Source organism: Leuciscus leuciscus, assembly GCF_965113295.1.
Source record: "Leuciscus leuciscus genome assembly, chromosome: 16".
Lineage (NCBI taxonomy): Eukaryota > Metazoa > Chordata > Actinopteri > Cypriniformes > Leuciscidae > Leuciscus > Leuciscus leuciscus.
This window is the reverse complement of record NC_138740.1, coordinates 8,308,627-8,335,713: the sequence shown is the minus strand read 5'-3', so window position 1 is coordinate 8,335,713 and position 27,087 is coordinate 8,308,627. Positions and strand designations below refer to the sequence as shown.

The 27,087-nt window shown below is 38.4% G+C and overlaps 1 protein-coding gene across 1 annotated transcript in view; it reads right to left on the bottom strand.

The window, feature by feature from the left end:
- Positions 1 to 2,127: 2,127 nt before the first annotated feature.
- The window catches only part of LOC309477976 (DNA repair protein RAD50-like), a 46,237-nt gene continuing 21,277 nt past the window's right edge, over positions 2,128 to 27,087 (bottom strand). Inside the window, exons 6-25 of the mRNA XM_082141517.1 lie at positions 26,026 to 26,154; positions 24,743 to 24,908; positions 24,099 to 24,292; positions 23,519 to 23,725; positions 22,351 to 22,533; positions 20,807 to 20,964; positions 20,016 to 20,191; positions 17,744 to 17,981; positions 16,678 to 16,867; positions 14,671 to 14,797; positions 13,183 to 13,376; positions 10,729 to 10,839; positions 10,461 to 10,553; positions 10,251 to 10,364; positions 8,485 to 8,612; positions 7,502 to 7,726; positions 3,696 to 3,781; positions 3,397 to 3,539; positions 3,149 to 3,282; positions 2,128 to 2,995 (exon numbers count right to left, since the gene is read on the bottom strand). Of these exons, the coding sequence (XP_081997643.1) occupies positions 2,809 to 2,995; positions 3,149 to 3,282; positions 3,397 to 3,539; positions 3,696 to 3,781; positions 7,502 to 7,726; positions 8,485 to 8,612; positions 10,251 to 10,364; positions 10,461 to 10,553; positions 10,729 to 10,839; positions 13,183 to 13,376; positions 14,671 to 14,797; positions 16,678 to 16,867; positions 17,744 to 17,981; positions 20,016 to 20,191; positions 20,807 to 20,964; positions 22,351 to 22,533; positions 23,519 to 23,725; positions 24,099 to 24,292; positions 24,743 to 24,908; positions 26,026 to 26,154 (3,183 nt within the window). The 3' untranslated portion in view covers positions 2,128 to 2,808. The remainder of the gene's footprint in view (positions 2,996 to 3,148; positions 3,283 to 3,396; positions 3,540 to 3,695; positions 3,782 to 7,501; positions 7,727 to 8,484; positions 8,613 to 10,250; positions 10,365 to 10,460; positions 10,554 to 10,728; positions 10,840 to 13,182; positions 13,377 to 14,670; positions 14,798 to 16,677; positions 16,868 to 17,743; positions 17,982 to 20,015; positions 20,192 to 20,806; positions 20,965 to 22,350; positions 22,534 to 23,518; positions 23,726 to 24,098; positions 24,293 to 24,742; positions 24,909 to 26,025; positions 26,155 to 27,087) is intronic.

The following is a 27,087-nucleotide window of genomic DNA, read 5'->3' as shown; positions in this document are numbered from 1 at the left end:
TACTAGGAGATATTTTACAAAATAACTCGGGAAATTAATGTTATAGTTTTATTTTTCAGTATCTTAGAATAACTAATTTGTGGGAGAGGATATAAAAATGTAATTTTGATCCACACTCCATACCAGTCGGTGGCGGTAATACACCATTTTGTTGTTTGTCAACCGCCAATAAAATCTTGAAGAAGAAGAGTGCATGTCAGAGCACAAACCAAGCCATGTAGTACAATAATTGTCTGTAGACCTCCGAGACAGGATTGTATTGAGGCACAGATCTGGGGAAGGGTACAGAACAATTTCTGCAGCATTTAAGGTCCCAATGAGTACATCATCCGTAAATGGAAGAAGTTTGGAACCACCAGGACTCTTCCTAGAGCTGGCCACCCGGCAAAACTGAGCGATCGGGGGAGAAGGGCCTTAGTCAGGGAGCTGACCAAGAACCCGATGGTCAGTCTGACAAATCTCCAGCGTTTCTCTGTGGAGAGAGAAGAACCTTCCACAGGGTTCCCACACCTCGGTTAACCTCAAATTCAAGTACCTTTCAAGGACTTTCCAGGTCCAATACCCTCAAGTTCAAGGACTTAATGTGGGGACACGTTTGTTGTGTCCAACAACAAATGTTGAGGTACCATCGTAGTAGTTTTGTGCACATGAACGTCATGGCAATGTACAACACAAAGTACCTCACGCGGGAAACACTTAACGTAACGCGTAAATGTGCGTAACTAACGCAAATCATGCAAGCTAGAATGCATAAGCCACGAAGTGTTGGCGAAATAACACATAAGCGGACCGGAGGGAATAATATGGAATTTTGCACAAAATAAATTCAAGCACTTTCAAGGACCTGCTTTATCTATGTATGTTTACTTTCAAAAACTTTCCAGGGCCTTGAATTTATTTTATTTTTTCAGATTCACAAACTTTCAAGGATTTCAAGGACCTGTGGGAACCCTGCTTCCAGAAGAACAACCATCTCTGCAGTAATGAATGAATGAATGAGGTATTTATATAGCGCTTTCATATGTACTACTGCTGTACACCCAAAGCGCTTTACAATCATATCAGGGGATCTCTCCTCAACCACCACCAGTGTGCAGCATCCACTTGGATGATGCGACGGCAGCCACAGTACAACGGCGCCAGTGCGCTCACCACACACCAGCTATAGGTGGAGAGAGGAGAGAGAGTGATAGAGCCAATTCAATGTAAGGGGATTATTAGGAGGCCATGATTGGTAAGGGCCAATGGGTGGAATGTGGCCAGGACACCGGGGTTACACCCCTACTCTTTACGAGAAATGCCATGGGATTTTTAATGACCACAGAGCGACAGGACCTCGGTTTTACGTCTCATCCGAAGGACGGTAATCCACCAATCAGGCCTGTATGGTAGAGTGGCCAGACGGAAGCCACTCCTAAGTAAAAGGCACATGACAGCCCACCTGGAGTTTGACAAAAGACACCTGAAGGACTCTCAGACCATGAAAAATAAAATTCTCTGGTCTGATGAAACAAAGATTGACCTCTTTGGCCTGAATGGCAAATGTCATGTCTGGAGGAAACCAGGCACCGCTCATCACCTGGCCAATACCATCCCTACAGTAAAGCATGATGGTGGCAGAATCATTCAGAGGCAAGAACTGGGAGACTAGTCCGGATCGAGGGAAAGATGAATGCAGCAATGTACAGAGACATCCTTGATGAAAACCTGCTCCAGAGCGCTCTGGACCTCAGACTGGAGCGACGGTTCATCTACCAACAGGACAAGGACCCTAAGCACACAGCCAAGATAACAAAGGAGTGGCTACGGGACAACTCTGTGAATGTCCTTGAGTGGCCCAGCCAGAGCCCAGACTTGAACCCGATTGGACATCTCTGGAGAGATCTGAAAATGGCTGTGCACCGATGCTCCCCATCCAACCTGATGGAGCTTGAGAGATTCTTGAGAAGAATTGGAGAAACTGCCCAAAAATAGCTGTGCCAAGCTTGTAGCATCATACTCAAAGACTTGAGGCTGTAATTGGTGACAAAGGTGCTACAACAAAGTATTGAGCAAAGGCTGTGAATACTTATGTAAATGTGATTTTTCTTCTTTTTTTTTTCTTCTTTTTTTTTATAAATTTACAAAGATTTCAAACATACTTCTTTCACGTTGTCATTATAAGGTATTGTTTGTAGAATTTTGAGGACAATAATGAATTGAATCCATTTTGGAATAAGGCTGTAACATAACAAAATGTGGAAAAAGTGAAGTGCCGTGAATACTTTCCGGATGCACTGCATATTGATGATAACAAATGTTAATGTTAGGTGCAATTACTCGTGATTAATTACAGAAGCCTTAACTTTTTTTTTTAAAACCAATCGACAGCCCTAATCCAAATATGTTTGATGCCACCATTACAGATATTGACGTGAGGTCACAAATAAGTAGATCATGATTCAGAAATTAGAACAAGAAAATATTTTTTTAATATTTCAGAAAAAAGGCAACTAAATGTACAAACTAATATTAGTAAAGTTGAATCACATTGTGCCTTTCATGAAACAGAACAATTTTGTGTGTAAATTTTACGCAAAAACATTCTTGTGTAAAATGTTGAGTTAAATTTTTTTACATAAATTCAATTTAACTCGACAATTAATGCAAGTATGGTTTTGTGGACGATTTACTGCTAGGTGCTTAGATTTGGTACATGGAGACTGAGTTTAGATCATGCTAATCAACTGTCTAATAAATTAAACTTTGATTCTATGTCACCTCTGAATATAGACTAACAGTCTTTCTTCTCTCATCTGATCTGAGGCATCAGTGCAGGTAGGAGTTGAGTGTGTTGATACTGCACTTTGTGATTTCTGAGCACTGGTCCTGGTTCTTCCTGATCCTGTAGAAATGCTCCACATAGTTGGATCGTCCCAGGAGCTCGACAAAATCCTCGTCGTGAGTGATAACAAGCAGCTGGAAGTTACGTTGACGAGAACGACTCTTGATTATCCTGCAAAGAAACCAATGGCACATCTTTTAGTGAGTTAAAGTGTCAAAAGGCAAATAAAAGTTCTTGTTTTGTCATTTTGCTCTTGCTGTAAATACATTGTGTTTCCTCTTTAAAAACTGGCTGTATTTATGCAACAACAAAAAAAAGACTCACTCCACCAGTGCATGTGCCAAGGACTCTATATTCTCTCTGTCTAAATTGGTGGTGGGCTCATCCAGCGCCAGAATCCCACAGTTCAGACAGAACGTCTCAGCCAGTGCCAACCGTATTATGAGGGAGGCGAGAACCTACAGACAAACATGCAGAAAACATTTAAATGGGAACCTTGGGTGATTCTAAGAGAGATTTTTTTTTCACTGGAGTGATAGAGAAACACAAGATACACGTAGATGCTTTTTGACCTTTTGTCCAGCACTGCAACGTCCCCGCATGTCCAAAGCCGTGTCTCCTTTGACCATTACCACTCTATAGTTGTAAGTCCTTCTTTTCAGGCCGGCAGAGGCGTTCTCATCCACATCAGAGCGAATCTCTACGTACTCAATGTCTGTGGGAGATCAGGAGACATACTCATGGTAAAAGGTCACTATATATAATAAGTATCAAACAATCAAACAAAGATTTGACACCTTATCAAGCAGGACAAAAGATTCATGAAAACAAAGCCATAATTGCAGACAAACATTTGTGTGTAAAGGCAGACCTTGTCCCCTGTATGTGCTCCGCCATAAATCTCTGATGATTTTATTAATCTCCTCCATCTTCATGCTGTGAAACTTCATTATTGTTCTGTAACAAAAAATAGCTTCATGAATATTCATATATACTAGGAATGCACGATATATCTGTACCATATCTTTTTTTTTTTTTTTGGTATCCGTCGATATTGGTTATTTAATTGTGCATGCTAGCCTTGCTGCAGTATTCTGTGTCATAGGTGTTACTCAGTGTTACGCTAATATTAGTCTCTCTGTTTATCCTGAGGTTTACCACAGTCCCCCGGATCCAGGGCGTATCCGTATCTAATGAAGGACCTGCTCCTGGACACAACGACAACGCAGTCCTGAAGTCTCAACTAGTCTCTCCCCTGTGAAGGCCTCCTTCCCTTCACCTCTGTACAGATAAAACGCTGTCGGGATAATTCCAGTTCATGTGGCTACGCGGAAGCAATACATTTTTTTAATCATTTTTCAAGGCTTGTACCTTGAAACCTATTTCATGGTTTGTGTTCTCGAGTTTTGTGCAAATGTGCGGCCGGATCGCATTGAGGATTTTCTGTTAGAACAGTGTCGTGTTAGCGGCCCCTAAGTAAATAACTAATGATCGTTGCGACAGAAGTGAATCAATCAAAACTAACTTTAGCTGGACAATAACTTTATTCTAGAGCTGCTGTAAAGCCAAAACAGTCTCTGTTACTTTAATTTCCTATTATCACTGTAAAGCTGCTTTGAAACAATCTATATTGTTAAAAGCGCTATATAAATGAAGTTTACTTGACTTGACTGGAGGATTTGGTGCCAACAGATCCTGAGTGTCATTGACAAATATCTTATAAAATGTGCTGCCGCTCCCTATACACAGTAGCCTGGGAAAACCCAGACAACTTCCGGCAAATTCAGATTTGCTCGAGAAGTAGTCTGGCAAAGAGCTCATTTAAGCCCATTTCTAATCCGTCGAAATCGCGGCATCAATCAGAAACGTTGAGGCGGGCTTTACACGATGACGATCGCTCTGATTGGTTTTAGGTCTATCCAATTGCGCCCAAAAAGCATTTGAGTGACGTCGGTTCAACTTTTAAATGCATTATTATATTCAAATTGCAAACACATGAGGACAGTCTCCATGAAAGACCCACTGGCAGATGAACGTGCTGCTACATTTCTCTCCGAAACGGTAGGAAATTAAATTAGATTTAATAGAGGATTTTAACTGTGACACGATGATTAAAGGGATAGTTCACTTTGAAATTAAATTTTGGTATGTTTTAGCTTACCTCAAGGGCATCCAAGATGTAGGTGTCTTTTTTTCCGCAGTAGTTTCAATTTTGATATTTTTAGGTCAAACCGTTCTTGTCTGTCAGTCATATAATGCAGGTCTATGGTCATTATCTCAAAGAGCATGCACAGAGTCCAAATTAAAACAATTCCCCGTCGTCCAAATGAAACAATTCCCCATCGTAAGTACACATTGATGGCCTAAGACACGAAACGAGCGGTTTGTGTGAGAAAACGAACAGTATTTATATCGTTTTTACCTCTTGTACACAGCCGCGTCCAAGTGATCTGAGAGCGCGGGCGGGTATAGATATATACAATAGAAGTCGCCTTGGCTACTGCAGTTCATTGGAACGAAACCGTAGCCAATGCGACATCTAGTGTATATATCTATACCCGCCCGCGCTCTCAGATCACTTGGACGTGGCTGTGTACAAGAGGTAAAAACGATATAAATACTGTAGTGTTATAGTGTTATGACTGTATAAATACTTATCCCCGGATAAGCGGAAGATGATGATGATGATGATGACTTTACAATAAGGTAAATAAACTAATGAGCTGCACTTCTACAGCATTTGTTAATCTTTGTTAATGTTAATTTAAACATTTACGAATACTATTAAAATCAAAAGTTGTATTTGTTAACATTAGTTAATGCACTATAAGGTAACATTAACAAACAATGCACAGCTGTATTTTATATTTACAAATATAAATATAATTTACAAATGTATTGCTCATGGTTAGTTCATGTTAGTTAATAGATGAACTATTGTTAACAAATTAAACCTTATTGTAAAGTGTTACAAATTTATCTTCTTTGTTAGTGCGCATAAAACATTAAAAGTAGTCGACAAACAAAATGGAGATAAAATCTCTTATTTTATGCAATATTTACTGAAATATCCAAATTTACTGAAGTTATTTTATTTTATTCTATTCAATGATAAGCCATATCCGGTGTTTGCTAGAAGCAATGTGACAAACCCTGAAACTTTGAAATAATCTGTTGTGGTTTTAAGAGAGTTGCACAATTTGGCCTAAAAACTGCTATTTCTGGTGCAAACTGAATACAGTCTAAAATAGAGATTATGCAATAAATGCTGTTGATTTATTAATTTATTCACAATGGAGCAGTAATGAGTGACTAATAGACCACTATAGCTACTGTGTCTCAAGTACTGATTATTCAATATTTGGAGTGACATGACTATACTGACAACTGTGATCTTTTATAAAGTAAAGAAAAGTCATTGACAATTTAAACTCGATATCTTAAAGAATAAGAATAAGAAATTGAAGAGTAACGGCTGGAAAGTCAGGATAACGCCTCTGCACTGTAGATAGGCTGATGACGGCAGAACGATTCAGACAACCACAGGCCTGCTGATGTAACTTCTGTGAAGACACAGGACGATACCGATCTAAACCAACGATAATGATTTGTGACTTCCTCTGTATATTCCTCAACAGAAACCATAATTTTTTGTAAATTTGATTTTAAATTTGTGCAGAACAGAGACCAATGAAAATGAGATCAAATTTGGACGAGTCAAATGAATGTAAATTGTACACAGATCTCGTAAACTATAAATGAGTGGTCAGTGCTTGTGCATCGAACCACTTAGCCAGGGTCTTCATGCAGGAGAGAATCAACATTAAAATATGATCTGAACCAGTATAGTTCCACAAGGACCTGAGTTTAGTGTTAGTACTAGTCCCACAATTGTGTGGAAAAATATCATATGCAAGTGTATTTGCCCATGTGACATCACAGACCCTGTAATATCCTAACAAACTGCTTTTGTAGCTCGGTTAAATGCTTTTGTTTTAATGAGGAGGATGTTTTAACAACTTCTAGGGTATTTTAACGGTATAAAGACCTCTTATGTGTCAAAAGGTCAAGGGAAATTTGATTTCTCATGTCATGAGCCCTTTAAAGTACAATAACAATCAAAGGCATTTCCTGCAAATAAAATGATGCTTTCTTTATTACTTTTCTGCAATTTTACCTATGTTGTAGCTTACTCTAACTTTACTGGGTATTGCAGTGATTATTGTTTGTTCTTGTATGAAAAATTGCTTGTTTCTCTTACATAAAGCGCTTTGTATAATATCATCTGCTGAACAATTTCTTAGTATTTTCTGAATAAATATACAAAAATGTGTATAGTGTGTAATATAATGTTTTGGACCAAATTTTGTATACATTACACAATTATTTTACATGGCAAGATCACCATAGCAATGGTTATAACATGTTAAGCGATTTAGCATCTTTCTGTGAAGTCCTTGTGATATTAAGCCCACCAGTTAGTGATGATTCAACTACACCATTAGTGCTAAAAGTTGAGTCAGACTTCCTTCAGTCTAGGTCATCGCACACATGGGCTGTTGCTGATTGTTGATTCTTGTTCTCTGCCGAACCACATCAAAACCAAACCTACACACTCTGACAAACCGCTACTTGAAATTACCCTTCAGAAAACCCCTGATAGCAAAACCTACTTACTGGTCTAGAGCTTTATAGTAGATGTCCAGGTCCTTATTGGCCAACTCTGTTGTTCTCATGACAATCATTTTGTCTCTGTAGAGATCCTCAGCCCGGCTATATTGATCCTCATTGAGCTCTTTACGAAAACGGAGGATCTCGTCCTCGTAGCCTTTCTGCCGACCGACAGCCACACTGCGGTTCTTTTTCAGGTCATCCAACTTTCGCTCGACTTCTCGCCGCTCACTTGACAACAGAAGATACACTCTTTAAGATACACACTCATTTGAACTCTCAGCCTTTGTGAACATTTAAAGCGGCGCTATGCAGTTTTGGCAATTCCTTCGTTGTTTTCTCGCCAGTTTCTCTATAGAGCTCCCCCTACAGCTTCGGAATAGATATTTGACAACACTGTCGTCAAAACTCATTGGTGACTCTCCCCCATCCCATCTTCTAACTCTGGTCATGTACATTTGTTTTCAAAGAAGCCGGCGAACGCATGGAGCCATGTCCACTGAGGTGTGTATGATACATAGAAGGCCAGCATTTAAATGTTTAGATAGTGTATGTGTGCAGTGCCGTAAAGCAATTAATTACATCCCGAGACCTGATATCACACGATACTTCCTGACGCTGAGGTCAGGCCCGCCGGCCCAAAGTTGCAAGGGTGATTTTTTCCGCTCACAGGCGCTAAGGGGGTGCGAGAAGACCACCATTCAACCCGAAAAAAGTCATATAACCATTCCAATGACTCCGAAGCCATTCAGTTATGGTAAATTAAGCTAAAAAAAACTGCATAGTTCCCCTTTAAACAAACTAGGTTTCATTAAAGTAGCAAGGAGTAAAATCTATGAGTTGGTGAGAGAGATTCATTTAGAGTTATGGTAACCAAAGAACATACTCAGCATATAAAGTCTTCTGAGCTTCAGAAAGTGTCAAACATCATCAGGACTTCCTAACTGGCACTTGGTAGTTGTATATAAGAGGTATAAGTTATCTCATACTTGCGCAACTGCACGACTTGCATGTTTCCCATCTCCTTAAGCAAAGCCTCAAGTTTTCTAGATACCCCTTTCAGCTCCTCTGCACGCTTCCGTGAGGTCAAGTTATCTTGTAGGCAGCGTTCTTGAACCTGTTAAAAATCACAAAATCATATATCATTAAAAATGGAAATGAATAGCTATATTGTATAATTAAATTATACTGTAACGCTAAATGCCTATAATTAATGGCTAAAATGGTGAAAAAATCTATTTCATAGAGACATCAATAGCAGTTTTGGTATCGGTGATATTGGCCTTCTTTCATTAAACAAATATTTAAAATATAGGCTACTGTCTTTATGTTGTTTCTGCATTGATTTGGAGAATATGAAATTATTACAAATAAAAAAATATATAAAAAAAATTAACGTTAGGTACGATTAATCCAGTAAATGAACGCACTTATATATACAGTACTGTACAAAAGTCTTAGGCACTTTAGTATTTTCACCCCCCAAAAATTTATTTAAGCCATGCAGTTATTTGGATCTTTTGCTGTAGTATGTCAGTAGGAAATATCCGTTTACATTTCTAAAGATTCCTTTTGCCATTAATTGTAATAATCCAGTGATATTTTAAAATGCACAAGGAGTCTGACAACAGCCGGTGCTCCACACGGAGATCTGATCTCACCATCATCAAGTACATCTGTGATTACATGAATGCAACTTTAAATGACTTCTGCAGTCGCAAAATTATCCAACCACCCGAGTAGCCCTAACCCTAACCCTAAACCCTTGAGTGACCGCAAAAGACCTGCAGCAAGACTTGGTGGCAACAGACACTGAGGTTTCAGCTTGCACAGTAAGGTACGTACTAAACGCATGCGGTTTTCATGCCAGAACTCCAAGACGTACACCACTACTAACCCAAAAGCACAAGAAAAGTCAGCTCCAATTTGCTCAAAATCATATAAATAAGTCACAGAGGTTCTGTGGAGCGATGAAACAAAACTGGAAAAAAAACTCTGCCAACAGTTAAGCATGGTGGGACTCTGTGATGCTCTGCGGCTGCTTTGCATCCTCTAACACTGGAAGCCTGCAGTGTGTGGAAGGAGAGATGGATTCATTAAAGTATCAGGAAATCCTAGTGAGGAAGCTAAAGCTTGGGCGTCATTGGACCTTCCAACAGGAAAATTATCCCAAGCATACCGAAAATTCCACTAAGGCTTGGTTGCAGAAGAAGTCCTGGAAGATTCTATGGTGGCATCACAGTCACCGAACTTCCATAGAAAATATCTGGTGGGATTTGAAGACGACGGTTGCAGCACGCAAACCCAAGAATATTACTGAAAAATATTCTAATATTCAGAATTAATGAATATTACTGGGGTAATATTGCTCATGAGGAATGGGCTAAGATTCCTCAGAAACGCTGCCAGAAGCTGCTGTCTGGTTAAACATCTCGTTTGCAGCAGGTCAAACAGCATAAGGATGTTCTACTAAGTAATGAAGATGCTTGCCATTAAAGGGTTGAATAATTTTAGAACTGCAGAAGTCATTAAAAAGTGGCATTTTCAGTTGAATTTGGGGAAACCACTTGAAAGATTTGTTGTGTTGAGCTATTTAAATTACCTTTGTTTGATTTGTTCATTGCAAACAGCTGAAAGTCTGTAAATATTGCCAATAAATCTGATTTGCAATGGGGGTTGAATAATTTAGATTACAACTGTATATATATAGGCCTATGCAACAACAAAAGCAAAAACACATAAAGCTTTGCTTGACCTTCTGAGTGTCAATATCTTGTCGGATGTTGCCCATGTCTTTATTGGTCTTCTCTCGCTGTTTTTCAGCCTCGTGTAGTTGTTTGTCAACCTCTTGTAGCTCAGTTTCTTTTTGCTAAATAGGAAAAAGTTAAAAAAGAAAATAAATGAGAAAACATACTTGCATTTATTAGGAAACGAGAGCTAAGAGATGCACATTATTTTGTCGTACCTCTTTGTAGCTGTCTTTGCCCTCTTCAATGTACTTGGTGATCTCTCTTTCAAGGAGGGTCAAGTTTTTAACTTTTTCCTTGAGTGAATTTATCTAAAAGAAAGTATAAAGTTTTAGTCAACTCTGATGATAAGCAATGACTTTGGCTTGCATTAAAGTAAAAATCCACAACCTTTCATGTAATACATTGTGGTGAATAATTTCACAGTAAACATAAATAAGTCACATAAAACCTAAAACACAAATGCAAAAACAAATTAACCAACACCTTTTCTTGCCCTTCTTCCCGTTTCTGCATCCTGCGCTTTGCAATGTCCTGTTTCTCCAGCTGGAGCTTCTCCAGAGTTTCAGCTAGAGGAGACATCTGCTCCTTTGCATCCTAATAAACACAAATCATGACACACCAGTAAAAATATGATTACATTATCGTTCAAAAGTCTGGGGTCCGTAAGATTTTATGTTTTTGAAAGAATTATCTTATGCTCTCCACAGCTGCATTTACTCGATAAAAATACAGTAAAAAAAAACTGTTGTGAAAACTGTTTTTCTATTTAAATATTTATTTAAAATGTAAGTTACTCCTGAGATGGCAAAGCTGAATTTTCAGCAGCCATTATACTATTATACTAAAATGTATATTACTGTCATTTTTGATCAGTTTGATGCAATCTTACTGAATAAATACATAAGTAATCTATAGATGTTCCCTTTTATGGGTTCATATAACGCTGAGTCAGGAGCTGAAGCTATGGGAACAGTAAACCACATCACTACACTACGAGATAACTGCTGGTTTATCAGTCTGTGATTGCAAAAACACAAAACACTGACAAACATGAATAAATAACACCCCGCTCAAGCAAAAAGCAAAAAAAACAACAACAACAACAAAACTGGGAACCTGGGGTCAGGTTAATATCAAGATTATAAACTGTTATAAAAGTGTCCAGAGGTGAAGATAACCCACACGCCTCATAAGCTTTACAAATAGCATTTCTCACCCAATGCAACATCAGCTACTCAGACCTACACCATTATGGTCTTGATGGTCAACTTAAACCTTTAACTCTCTGGGGTCGATAAACGAACCGGTGCATTCTGTAACTGTTGGATTTTTTCCACATAGCAGCGAAATCGACTTAAAATACTCTTAACTGGGAAACACCTATGCAATCTTTTACATTATCCCAAGACTCAAAGGGTGGAATAGAAAAGGGCAACACTGCAACCTAGGAACGAAATTAAGCTGATGCAGCCTTGGGTATATATATCCTAACCTAGGTCATAACAAGACCTTTGCCAGGCCTGTAAATCTCTGATTCTCTCAAGAGAGGACAGAGCCAATAACACTGTCTTAAGTGTCAGACTCTTCTCTAAAGCTGATTCCATTGGCTCAAATGGAGAATCTTTTAACCCTTTCAAAAAGATAAATCCAATGAGGGAAATTGTACAGAGCAGAAATGTCTTGGCTGCCTCACACCTTGATAAAGCAGAAAACCAGAGAGTCAATCCACAGACAGCGAATCAGATCCAACTGTCAGTCTCTGCACCACGATGCAATAAGACAACACTTGAAGGCACATATGTGCCTCGTAGAGGGTATCCTACCCTTTCTGAAGGTTTAGTCTCAACTCAAGCCCCTGCAAATCAGAACCAAATGAAAATACTTAAATGAGGGCCAATTGAGAAAAAACAAAACAAAACTGGTAAAATCCAACCTGAGGAAATTCCTGTGCCTCTGGACAATTTTAAAACAAAAATACTCATCCTTCAGATAGATCGTAACAAACCAATCTTCGGTTTGAATCTGAGGAACAAGTGTACCTTCAACCACCTACATCTCAGACACAGTTTTACAGATAGTGGTGAACTCAGAAGCATCTGAGATTGTGATTGATATACCCTGATGGAGATCCTAGAAGAAGGGCAAAGGCCTGCAGGGCAGATATGGTTTAGGTGGCCTAGAATCGGTCTGATTCTCCAAACCGAAATATATTGCACCACGAGCTAACAGATCTGCACACAAATCATCATGTGCAAACTCATCCGGAGAGGCTTTCAGCATGCAATTTAGAGAGCGATAGGGAAAGCATGACAGAAATTCATGGGCTCACTCTCCATAGCCTCCACTATCCCCTAACTCAACAATCAGATCCCTAAGCTTTAGGACATGCAGCACTTCAGCAATAGCAGAACTAGTTAGAGAGGGATGTCCAATCATTGTTTCCTCAGAGAAAAAAACTAAGCACTTTCATTTTAAAATTCTTGCAGTGCTGACAAGTCATTAAAGGCGGCTTGAGCATGATGATAGCCCAAGCACTTATCATGCGAGTCCTCGCTCGTAATAAAAAAGGACACAGAGCCACATACTTACGAAATGCCATTGTTTTCACCCAGAGGATAATAATCTCCGTGATGAAGGCCACCAAACATGATGAATCCATTCAAATCAGAAGAAACACACTACATGGCTCAGATTTCTGAAGAGCAGAAATCTGAGGAGTGATGCCATGATAACATCCTGGTGACACATGCCTTAGTGACCGGTGCAAGCACAATCAGCCAATGAATTGGTGTGATTCTATACAGGTTTCAGACAATCTTCATACCTGGAGGGTGTTTCGATAATGTCAGCTAATGACGCTGCATCGAGTGAACCTATGAAAGGGAACTTTTCTCATTATGAATGAAAGGCACATTAAAGTGGAGAGGCGCTCCTCACTCGAATGTCTCGTTGGAGCGTCTGGATTTCAGTGGAGAACTCCACACACTGCTCCTCCAACTGTTGACGCTTCTGCATGTTGCTGGAGATCAGGAGCTTTTCTCCACGAATCTCGTTTACGCTGCTTTTCAAGGCCTGGATCTGCTCCTGCTGGTCCTGGATCAGTTTCCTTTTCAGCTCGATCTTACTGCAGGCTAAACACGAGGAGCATCACATGGAGACACAGTGATAAACAGGGTCATATACAGTAGGTGTTAGAACTTATTTTACCAGTATTTGGGTATTTGACATGAAATACTTTGTTAACATTTGCTGTGGTGTGACATGCTACATTTAAAATAAATTCCAATAGCATTTTGCTAATACTTCTTTTATATTAACAATGCATGCAGTTTCTTTTATATTACATTACTTTGTTTAGTCAGCCACATATTTTAATTTTATGTGTTTTTATTTTATTTTATTATTATTGTAGGTGCATTTAAACCTCTCCTGTAAATTTAAAGATTATCCCTAACTGAGATTTAAATCAGAGTTTAAAGTAATGGAGCAACAAGATTAAAGTTAATTTATCTTAAATGTAAAATAAAACTAGGATCAAAATGATAGTTTAAATGAGAGCATGCTTATTTTTAAACAAATTTTAAAGTTTGGTGCAACAGAATTACTAGATACACATAAGCGTAATCCCTATTGGTGCAACCTAAGTAGTGAAAGTGATTAAAAGTATCGAAAAAATACCTTTTCCTATTAGCATCAATCTATCTATCTATCTATCTATCTATCTATCTATCTATCTATCTATCTATCTATCTATCTATCTATCTATCTATCTATCTATCTATCTATCTATCTGAGTTGGTCGTTCTGTCTATCTGTTGATACAGTACTCAGGATATACAATTTCCCTTATAAATTTATATAAATATAAAATAAGAATATCAAAGAACAAATGACACGTTTAAATTAATGTACATGGCCATTCAAAAGATTGGGGTCAGTAAATGAATACTTTTAATTCAGCAAAAGACTATTTAAACAGATTAAAATTGACAGTAAAGATATTTATTATGTAACAAAGGATTTCAAATGCGGTTTTGAAATGCTGTTCTTTTGAACTTTCTATCCATAAAGACTCCTGAAAAAAGTATCATGGTTTCCACAAAAATATTAAGCAGCACAACTGTTTTAAGCAGTACCAAATGAACTGAAGGATCATGTGACACTGAAGACTGGAGTAATGATGCTGAAAATTCAGCCTTGCTATCACTGGAATAAATTACACTACTATTTTTGTATATATTAAAACAGAAAACATTATAAATTGTAATAATTTTCCACATGTTTTTACTGTATTTTTGATCAAATAGATGCAGCCTTGGTGAGCACAAGAGACTTCTTTCAGACCCCAAACTTTTGAACAGGAGTGTACATTCACATGAGATTCACAAAAAGTGTTTTGTATTCTACATAAAGAGCTGAACATACTGGTGTCCAGGCGGTGTTGGGTCTCTTGTTTCTCCTGGCTGACCTGCGTCATGGTTCGGCTGAGGTCAACTCCCTGAAGCTTGGCTGCATGCTGAGCGATCTTTCTCTCCACATCCTTCAGGTCAAGCTACATATGACAGGAAACATTCTGATTACCCACAGTTCAATAAAAATACTGCGTTGTGCTAATACTAACTTGTGCCACATCAATTACTGTTGCATCCACGTTTATACTCTATTTCAAGTGAGAATAATATATCGAAAGCCATTTATGAGAACTATTCATTTATAGCACACCTTTAAGCTAAGCTTCTTTTTTTTTTAAAACATGGAGAACACTATAGTCTCTGGACTCTGTCCCGGACACCAAAATTGTAATGATTCATAACAATTTGTTTTTAGATTTCTATGGAGATAAAGGTTAAGATCCTGATTTTTTCAGGAGTAGTACAGCACACCATGAGAGTATATTAGCACAGTTTGTTTGCTTTTGGGATCCAAAGGAGCATTTGGACCTGGAAACTGTAATGTATGAAATCAGACTTAAAGGTGCACTTGTGCAGGATTTTCGGGGAAAAAATTGTGTATAGACTAATACTAAATAATGCCTCTCAATCACGGTTTATGGTCCACTAGAAGTGTGCAGCGGTGTTTGTGTCTACAAATACACTACTGCCTATATTTTCATATTTTCTTCCTGAATTCCTGTGGAATGTGTAGCCCCAGCCAATAATGATGCGTGGCACAGGTGAGGACGGGACTTCATCATGTGAGTCTGAAGCTTGGTTAAGTTGTCCGGTAAGTTGCTACTGCCTTGTTGACAGCTATCTGTAATCCGTCAGAATACTAGGCATTATAATTATGTTTTTATGATGACACGTAATTATTGTTTATTAGTGAGCTAGACTGATGATGGCTAAACTCGCTCGCAAATTACAAGCAGTCATCTAATTATTTGCGTATCTGTTCTTAAAGCCCAATTTATACTTCTGCGTCGAGTGTACGCCGTAGTGTACGTCGTAGGGTACGCACGTAGGCGACGCCGTCGTGAGCATTTATACTTCTGCGAATGTCTGTGTTGCTCTGCAGTTACACCGCCGAAACGCTAGTTGGCGCGGGTGGGTTTTAATGTTCCAGTTCCACTGTGTTTACATTCCTCGCGGCTGTTTTGAGTTTAGGTTTCTACGAGCAATGGCGACTGAAGGAGTCATACAGATGGCTGTATTTCCGCACTTCTTCAAGCAATCTCTCGGTCACTTGGTCTATTTCCATGGCTCTTCACTGATCTTCGGAATTTAAAAATGGCGGGCGGGCGGTGCAGAGTGCAGAAGATCCTTCCGGAAATGCGTAGGAGGAAACACGATGCTATCCAGCCGACCAATCACAGATCTTGCGGTCCGCGTCGCCGCGACGCGTAGTTACATTTTTGAGGAGGTGCGCGTCAGGGTACGGCGAAGGGTACGACGTATGGTACACGTCAACGCGTATGCTACGCCGTACCTTCTACGCGAACCCGACGCAGAAGTATAAATTGGCCTTTAGTATACACAATGCTATTTTTGGATGATTTTTTATAACAAAACAGCTCATTGCTCATGTTCCCGCTGGTGTTCTCTTGAGTCGTTCGGCTGCGTGTGCAACTGATAGACAGGGAGAGGGCTTGTGTCTCTGGCGGTTTTCAGCCTGTGAGGAGGGGCCAAGTTTAAATGTTGTGTTTACAAACAGTAACTGAAAATCCTGCATTGTGCACCTTTACAACCGGATAACAACTTTTGCTCTATTCTTCATAAAGCTACTACAGTATATGACTTCAGAAAACTTGAGATTTAGTATATAATAAACTTTCAGTATTGTGTATTTTTAATAAGAATCCCAAATACTGCAGTTTTCTGAATGTTCTATGTGATAAATAAATAAGTCTTTAAGTAAATGTTGTGTTGTTCTGATGTGCTGCATGTTACTGGATTTTATTTTCTGTGTTTGGACTGGCTGGAGATGAGCTTAGACCTGATAGCGATCCATGAGGGAGACGTCCTGCAGACAGGCCTTGGCGGTGTCTTCCTCAGACATCAGTGTGCACAGCAGCGTCTCCTGCTCCTCAGTGTCTCCTTTCAGCTTCTCAATGTCTCGATTCACACGCTGGAGTTTATTTCTGAGCTCTGGCAGCTCTTTCTCCTGGAGCTCCACTATAGACTGCCTGTCAAGACAAAAAATATTCATCAATATCAATATAAGGGGTGGATGGAAGGAGGGGTAATCTGGTGGATGGATGGATGGATGGGGAATGAAGGGGTAAAAAGGAGGAAGTATGGATGGAGGAATGAAGGGGTAAGTAAGTGGATGGATGGATGAATGGATGGGGGAATGAAGGGATAAACAGGAGGAAGGATGGATGAGGGATGGAGAAATGAAGGGGTAAACAGGTGGACAGAGGGGGGAATGAAGGGGTAAATAGGAGGAACGATGGATGAGGGATGGAGAAATGAAGTGCTAATCAGGTGGACAGAGGGGGGAATGAAGGGGGTAAACAAGTGGACAGAGGAGGGAATGAAGGGGTAAACAGGAGGAAGGATGGATGAGGGATGGAGAAATGAAGGGGTAAACAGGAGGAAGGATTGATGAGGGATGAGGGATGGAGAAATGAAGGGGTAAACAGGTGGACAGAGGGGGGAATGAAGGGGTAAACAGGAAGAAGTATGGATGGATGGATGGATGGATGGATGGATGGATGGATGGATGGATGGATGGATGATGGATGATGGAAGGATGGAGGAATGAATAGATAAACAGGTGGATGATGTGTGGATAGATGGATGGGTGGGGAATGAAGGGGTAAACAGGTGGATGATGAATGGATAGATGGAAGGATGGGGAATGAAGGGGTAAACAGGTGGATGGATGCAGGAATGAATGGGTAAACAGGTGGATGATGGATGGATGCATGGATAGGTGAAGTAAAAGATGGATGTATAAACATGAAATAAAGGATGGATAGTTAAAGTGATAAACAGATTGAGGAATGGACAGATAGATAGATAAAGTGATAACTGAATGGCCAGAAAAGTGTTATTGCCTGATGGGCTTCAGTGCCATCATTTCATCACGCCTGCGCTCTTTCCTCTTCAGGTCCTGCTCGGTGTTCTTCAGTTTGTCTGGGACGAGCCGCAGCTTGGACTGCATGTCATTAATGATGTCCTGGAGCTCGGCCTCTGAGGGGAACACACGCTGACACACGGGACAGCAGGGCTCGCCCTCCTCCGTCAGCTGACTGATGAACTGACTGTACACGGCGGTGGCGCCCGCCAGCATGGCTGCCAAGAGAAGACAAAAAGATAATGAGAATCAGTGCTGGGGGGAACTCATTACAAGCAACTTGAGATATGTAATCAGATTACTTTTTCAAGTAACTTGTAAAGTAAAGTTTAAAATTTCCAACAAAATATCAAAATTACAACAAAATTACGAGAATAATGAGAGCTCTCCTGTCCCAATGTTGAGAGAATCATGAGTAAGTGGAGAGGTGTTGTGTGTGTGTGTTTGTGTGCTGTGTGAACATGATGCTTATTGCAGTTCTAGACTAAAAGTGAGCGTGCATTTACTCATCTCACTTGCACAAAAAAAGATTCAATATTTCTCAAAATGAATAAAATCACTGAAATGCAGAATCAGAATACTATGCAAACCTTCAATAACTAAATATGTTAAATAAAACATACATTTTTATGCATTTAATCTCACTTTATTGACCAATGTACTTGTTTCTGACCTTTGATAATGTAGAGAAACAAGTAGAGAAACTTGTGCATGCTTTCATCACCAGCAGGGTGGATTACTGTAATGGACTCCTCACTGGCCTTCCCAAAAAGACCATAAGACAGTGTCAGCTCATACAGAACACTGCGGCCAGGATTCTGAGCAGAACCAGGAAATATGAACATATCAACACCAGTCCTCAGGTCTTTACACTGGCTCCCAGTTACATTTAGGATTGATTTTAAAGTATTATTACTGGTATATAAATCATTCAATGGCCTAGGTCCTCAATACACTGCAGATATGCTCACTGAATATAAACCCAACAGATCACTCAGACCATTAGGATCATATCAGCTAGAAATACCAAGGGTTCACTCTAAGCATGGTGAGTCTGCTTTTAGCTATTATGCCAGCCGCAGCTGGAACCAGCATCCAGAAGAGATCAGATGTGCTCCTACAGTGGTCACATTCAAATCCAGACTCAAAACACTTCTGTTTAGCTGTGCATTTACTGAATGAGCACTGTGCCACTGTTCGTCCGACTGTTTGTACTGTACTGTATTTTATTTTTCTGTATATATAACTGTTTTAATTATTCTTATTTATTTTTATTCTTTTTATTTCTTCTATGTAAAGCACTTTGAATTGCCATTGTGTATGAAATGTGCTATATAAATAAACTTGCCTTGCCTGCCTTGCCTTGCCTTGATGATTCAGTTAAACCATAAGCAAAAATGACTATAGATTTTTTTTTTTTTTTTGGTTAAAGTAAGTGTTAAACTTTTAAGTTTTAAGTTTTATTGGTTAAAGTGTTAAACCTGCATCCTATTCTTCCATTATCCAGAAATGGCAGCAGAGCTGATAGGTTTGTCTGAGCTGCGCCCTCTACTGTACAGCTGTGAATTTCCTTCAGCCTGAGGCTTATTATTTCACTTTTGGTGTGAAAGGGTCTTTACATTTGCCCAAAAATATAACTTTTTTGTTATAAAAAAAACAAGCCCAGCCCAGGTGCAAAAAAAGTAACGCAAAATTAACATAACATAACATAAAAAGTAACTAAGTAGCACAATTAGTTACTTATTAAGGGAGTAACGCAATATTGTAATGCATTACTTTTCAAAGTAACTTTCCCCAACACTTCCGATAATTACATTCAAAACACGGAAGACTGAGAAAACCAGGAATGTTCTGAATTCACACACATACTGGGTTGTGTAACTGCTGTGGACTTCATAAACTCAGCTGTGTGGGTCCCAGCTTGATATCTTATCAGACTTCATATCAACAGTCATTGCTCTACTTGGCATAAAGAAAGTCTATATCCTGTTTACCAATAAACAGTAATTTACCGTCAAGCAGGCCCACACAGAATCTGCATCTGAAAAGCTTCAAAGACTTCAGCAGAATTCAAAGGCCATCATACACAAAACGCGTCCCTCGACCCTAACGGGCTCATGTATGATTTGTCCATTATATTAGCATTTTCTACCAAATGTATATGATTTTTTGTATTATTCTGAAGATTTGCCAACAAAATGAGCACAGTATGTAGATTTAGTGTGGATCTGAAATGTTTTGTGAGAGCATACCTCTCTCTTTAGAGGACTTCTCCAGCTCATCCTCCAGTTTACTCAGGTCTGACTGGAAGTCCTGACTGCCGCACACGTTGAAAAGTCTCTCTTCATAGTTGACCAGCTGCTCTTCCTTATGTTTGATTTCTGCCATGATGTGAGTCTTCTTCTGTTCTCCAGATGCAAGCTCCTTACTATGAAAAATAAAAATGAAAAGTCTTGTCTAGTAATGCTAGTTAATTTATCTGAAGGCTGCAAAGGATGTATTAACATTTATTGGGAATTATCTCAGCACTGTTAAAGTTAGAGTAAGTTGGAGGATAATTACATTTTATTGTGCAAATACAGCATTTGGAAAACATTCTCCGATATTATCTTCCACATAAACATGTATTTTATTGATGTGTGTGAACTTACGAACAGTTTATGTACACTACTACAAGTGCAAGTCATATCTGCCATATTTGCTAGACAGCCCTATTTTAGACATGTCTGTGTAAGCTAAACGTCACCATTTGAAAACTACACTGCATGTTCCACTGACCTGAAGATGACCTGTTCCTCAGGAACCCGGAATCGAAACCAAATATGTATACATTTTAAGTATGTGGGTGGTTGTACAAAGGCCAGTATTTTCTGTTACATCAGTGTCAATGCATGTGTGTATGTCGCTCATCACGTAGACATTTCAATTATGATTAGAACGGCATGAAACATTATAGGCCCTCACACTGAATATCATCATTTATGGCATTCTCTAGCTTATTATAATAAACGTTTGCGGAAAAACAAATCAAAGGGCGACAGACTTCATTTTGCTGAGCCGTTCTCTGGTGGAGTTGATCTCTCTGGTTTTGGAGTGGATCCAGTCTGCCAGCTCGCTCTTGCTTGGAAAGTGTCCTAGCAGAGACACCAGCTCTTCATTGTGTCTCGACTTGATCTTCCTCACTTGCTCTTCTTTCTCCATCTGGAATCCGAAGCAGAGATAAACTATTTATTTTCTAGTTGGATAAAGCTGTCTCTTTGCAAGCCTCTGTCTGGCATAAGCACTGATCATAAAACTGCTATATTAGAAGTATATAGATCACACTATCCAGACATTACTGTGCTGTATATTCTGTATACTGCCATAACTGCCTAGAAAGAATGCCTTTTGGCCTAATGACGTCCAGTTAATATCTCACAGTTTGCTCTGATTCAGCACATTTTGATAAATGTAATAATGGGAATAATTTGGTTCATCCATATACTGTATATAAAAATCTGCAAACTTCTAAAACATAAATAGTAGCATATATTGTCATTGCTAAAAGACGCTTGCTTTTTAAAAAGAGTATGAAAACATAATTTCTGAAGGAACTATTTTATAGATTGCACATGACCTTAATAAATAATTATTTCAAAGCAATCTATTCAATTAAAGAAATTAATCTGAAAAATTATCATAGTAAGAAATGGATGACCAATGTTTGTAAAAGATGATGTGTTTGATTGACCATTCATTTTTAAATTCAGATTTCCAATCATATCTTGCTTTAGGCAGCATGGAATGTTATAAATTATTTTGATGCCCCATCAAACATTTTAAAATAAACCTAGCATTAGTTTTAATTTTAATAGGCATCAGTTCAACTTTTTTTGTTGAAACTGAAATTTAACACAATGTACAATTGTAATAGTGTACAATGTACACTATTGTTATAAATAGTACATTTTTTGTGATGTAAAAATGACAAACTAAGGTGTTTATAAAAGACTGGAGGATATTAGGCGGTCAGGAAACTGCAGAAAGACTGTACTGACATCTAGTGTTACAGTTATTTACTGCAAACATTGTGCTGGCAAACTCAAACACATCTAGAACTTAACACATTTTGTAGGATATATTGTGGTATCTCGAGATTATTAGCAGAATTCTGATGTCATCTCTGCACCCCTTTATTGTCCAAAGACATTTGTTTTGTTTGTTTGCTGCATTTGTTTCAGAATTAGGCATAAAGGTGTTATCACAATGGACGAATTAAGCATTTAGAAAGCGCTTTTCTAATGTACTACTACAATACTGTACATACGGTCTCTCCTCAACCACAACTGGAGAGAGTCTGGACTTCGGTTTAACGTCTCATCTGAAGGACGTGCTTTTTTTGACAGTATAGTGTCCCCATCACTATAGTGGGACATTAGGACCCACACAGACCACAGGGTGAGCAGTGCCCCCTACTGGCCTCAACCTAGTTTTCCCAGGAGTCTCCCATCCAGGTACTGACAGACTCAACCCTGCTCAGCTTCAGTGGGAAACCAGTCTTGGGCTACAGGTGATATGGCTGCGGGCGAGAATGATGTGTGTGTTCACCTTGGTCTTCTTGAGCATGTCCATCTCTGCATGTGCCCTGGTGTGTGTGTTGAGCAGTTCCATCTCCTGGTCCAGTCTGCGCTGGGCAAGATCCAGTTCAGTTTTCTCCTTCTGTAGATCGATTACTTCTGCCTTCAGACTGTCCACAGTACAGGCCTGCGTGGCATTATCAAGCTCACGCTCCTATAAACACACATACATTAAGAAAAACACATACAAAAGCAATGCAGGGTGTCAATGATGGTAGTTTTGTTGGTTGCGGTGTTAGTATTGTTTTCTTTCTACAATTTATTTTCAGATTTTAGGCCAGATTTATTAAACAGGGCAAATTAGCGTGAGACTGTAATCCTGACTGACATTAAAAATAATGTCGCAAATACCAGTAAATTGAATACCGCAGATCTTAGTAGATTACGTTGTATAATTTATTTAAATACACTTCTCACATAAATTTTACATCTGAAAGGGAAACTCCTACATACGTATGCAATAAGGTCAGCCGCAAAAATGACTGTGTCTGTGTCTTTTCATCGCTATTTTCTCACTGTGTGTCTTCAGTAAACCTCAAAGTAGTTTTTTACCCCAAAAGAGGGATTGAGCTGGTGCAAGCTGTTAGCTGACATGAACGCGCTATATACATAAATGTTTTCCATAGTCATTTTAGTTAAAGGTTCAGTTGGTGGAAACCAACAGAACATTGACAAATGAAATACGTTTTGTATGCGCAGGTCACACAAGCGGACTGAATTTGTTTTGCACTACTCAGTTGTTCCATAAGGTGGCAACACTGGCCCGGCTGTTGTTTCACAGTAGAAAACGAAACTAAAAGAGACGGAACAACAACAACATAGAACATACTGAAGACTGCAACAACAACAAACATACATTGACAAGCGTTTGTGTGAGGGGTGTTATGAGAAAGCCGCAACTTTATTTTAAAAGACATTTTTATCAGTCATAACTTCTGGAGAAAAATAGGGCAAACACTGGACATAGATGAAACTTTCTAGAGTGCATGTGTCGACCGTCTGCATGCTATCAAATGGAGTATATTTTGAAAGGCTACGAGTTCGACTGTACGCATATGCTAGCGCACGTGTTAAAAAAAACTAAGTATACTTTGGGCTTAATGCTCAAAGCAAGTTTAGTGGTGTAGTGCAGATCTAACCGCTTTCTGAAGCTCAGTGTCCAGCTCCTGCAGTCTGCTAGAGGAGCCCTCCAGTTTTTGGAGATCACACTTGATGTTCTTCAGTTCCTGTTGTTTCTTGGCCTGTATGTCTCTCTTCAGCTCAACGGTGCTCTCTAGACCGGTCTTCTTATCACGGAGATCATTGATGCTTTGCTGTTTCTGTGCCTCTTTCTCCTGCATATCTTGCTGAAAACAAGAAATTATTATTAAAAATGGCAACATGCTATATACTGATACTAATACTGAACTTTTGAAAATATATGAAGTTTCAGGATATTTATAAATATCTGAATTAATATTATTGAATAATTTTCTGTTAAGCATTGAATAATACAAAAATAATATAATTAAAGTGTTACCCAAACATTACATATGTCTCTATATTGGATAAAACACTTCATAAAGTGTATAAAAATTGGCAATGCAATATATATATATATACAGTGTATATATGTATATATATATATATATATATATATATACTGTATATATATATATACATACATACAAAAGAGCCTGAACTGGGTGGTAAATGACGTCCTGCAGTTCAATTATCTACCATAGTTTGGTTGAGGGCTTCAGTGTCCTGGTCCAGTCTCTCTTTGACTTGTCTGTGGAAGCTCTGGAGTTGTCTTTCGTTAAGAGGAGTCCGATCATAGCCCTCCAACTCCAGGGAAGACGCTAAACTCTTCACCTGGGTGTCCCTCTTTTTAATGTTTTGTGTGTGTCTATCTGCCTCCAGCTGCAGACGGCCTTCAAATGAACAGAAACAATGACGATGAACAGCTCTGAGAAAGAATAAACTTTTTTCCTGCTAAAAATGCATTTTGAGCAAAATCACTCGATGTGAAAGTATTAGCCTAGTTATTAGTGCATGTCTACAAGTATAGTGTACTTTAGGACTGGAATAACTAATCTATAAAAGCAAAATTTCTTAAGTGAAGTAACTTTGCAGTAGTAGTTATTTCAATTTAAAAAGAGGATAAATGATGAAGGCCACAAAGTGGGAGAAAAGCAAAAATATATGTGTTTAACGCCAAAAGCTCGAGACGAGAGCACTTTATATAAGAACTTAAGGACGTCACTATTCTTCTATTGACTCTTTTAAATACTACAATCAACGAAACAACCATTTGATATAGAGAACACATTTCCACCACCACCACACAACAATAAATTAATAGCAAAGGAGCAAACGACTACCTTGCTCAACTAGCAAGTCATTTTTGATGCGGTCCATCCTCTTGCACTCTCGGCCGGCCCGTTCTAACTCGCGCTGGCACTCCGTAAGTCTCCGTTCCTTCTCTTTGACAGTCTGCTGGTGGTTCTGATACATGTCCTGCAGCTCATCATCTGAGCCCTGAAACACCTAAAAACACAGCACAACACAGAGTCAAGGCGCCCCAAGGAATGAACACACGGTGTGCTGCAAGGCTCTGTCTTAGGCCCTTCGTTTTTCTTTCCGTACATGCTCTCTTTAGGTGATATGTTTTGAAAACATGGTATTACGTTTCATTGTAATGCTGACAACTCTACATTTCTCCAGACTCAAGACATGTTTAATATTGATGATTGTCTCTCTGTTTTATTACAATTTAAGAAGTAAACTTTGGGGAAAGAAAGAGGGGAGGAATAAATCGAGACATGACTCAGGTTGAACTCAAATCTGTCACTTGGGGACATTTAATTTAATATTCAACAATATTATTGATCTGCCTGCATTGACACCATTATCTGAGAACTGAAGTGAGCTGGATGATGACATCACTGTTTTCACCAGAGCTGCTATATATATATATATATATATATATATATATATATATATATATATATATATATATATATATATATATAAATTAACTAAATTACTAACTTTTTTTTTACACCAAAAATGAAACATCACTGAGCTTACTTAAGCTGGACTATGACGCTGTTTTCTTCTGGAAACAAACTTTGCTGCACTATTTTCCTGTTATCTCTGTAAAGCTGCTTTGATAACAAACTGTATTGTAAAAAGCACTATATAAATAAATGAGACTTGACTTGACTACCAGTGAACCAAAGCATCAACACTAATGTGACTTCAATGGGAGCACTGTTGAGAACAAACACATAGTATAACACAAAGAGTTTATTTGGATCCCCAATAGTCCAGAAGAACCCTTAGGTAAATTAAGAAAATTTTATGGCTTTTAGTAAGAAAACTTAGTGGATGGACCTCTTTTATTTTCAAACAATATAAAACAAATGACAAAGATAAGCAAGCAAACGCAAACCCCTCATTCCAACATCAGATGAAAAACAGCAGCAGTTAATATACCAAAACCATAAATTACTGAACATCCTGTACATGTTTTCTATGCAAAACACTTCCTCTGCTTTCGCATGATCCTTATCTGGCATTTATGACTAATACTGAGAAGCAGTGAAAGCTTCATAACTGATGACTGATATAAAAAAAAAAAATTAAAAAAACCTTGGGTTACCTGCTCCATCTTTTCCTCTAGTTCCCGGTTATCATCCTTCATCTGTTGCTTCCTGCTGTCCAGAGCTTTGATGTCATTATCCAACTTCATTATTTTGCTGAGGCTGCTGTCTATGTCATACAGTCGGTTCTGAAAACATGGGGAAAGTGTGTTTAGTGAATATACATCACATGACTGCATGAGTGTATGGGCTAAAATTCAACTGATGTGCAGTCAACAAGCACACATTTGGACTATTTTACAGTGGGGCTCATCTATCTTTTGTTTTTAACTCAACTGATCATAATGTGAAGCTTCTGTTTTTGCACTGATGTCAGACTTATCAATAATTTAGAATCAATTTTATATTTTAGTTTGGTATCAAAATAATGAGTATAAGTAAATAACAAGTATAAAAAAAAAAAAAGTATTAATCTTGATGACCTTTTTATTAATAAATAATTTAAATGACTGGATTATTTAAAAAGACACATTATTACATGTTTATGTAAATACATGTAAAACATATTTTTGGGATGAATTTGCTGCCAATGACAACAACGATATGAATAAAATCTTATATCACGATACAAGTAATTTATTTCATGATAACGATATATATCACCATATATATCATTTCGCTTTAAATTAGGTTATGATTACAAAAATGTTGATACCATAGAAATGTCATAATTCCTGTCACAAAAAACGAATACTAGGCTTAAAATGTTTGTTTTTTTTAAACTCAAGCTCGAAGACATGTAAACAGTCAGCGATAAAATAAGAATACGAAACCAATTTCCAAGATATATGACCAAAAAAATTTATAAATAAAAAATAAAAAATGCAGAAGAATAAATAAATAAGAAATGCTACATAAACTGTATAATCAAATAATAATAAAAAACTTGTACTGATTAATCATGTCTACCGGCCCACCCATACACCTGCCTCTATTAAATAGAATTTTAAATATTCATTATCCAAAACAATAAATTCCCACAGATCTCAAAAATGGAAAACCTCTATTCTAAAATCCCACAGAAAATAAAAAGAAAACCGGATCAGCCAACAAATTCTTGG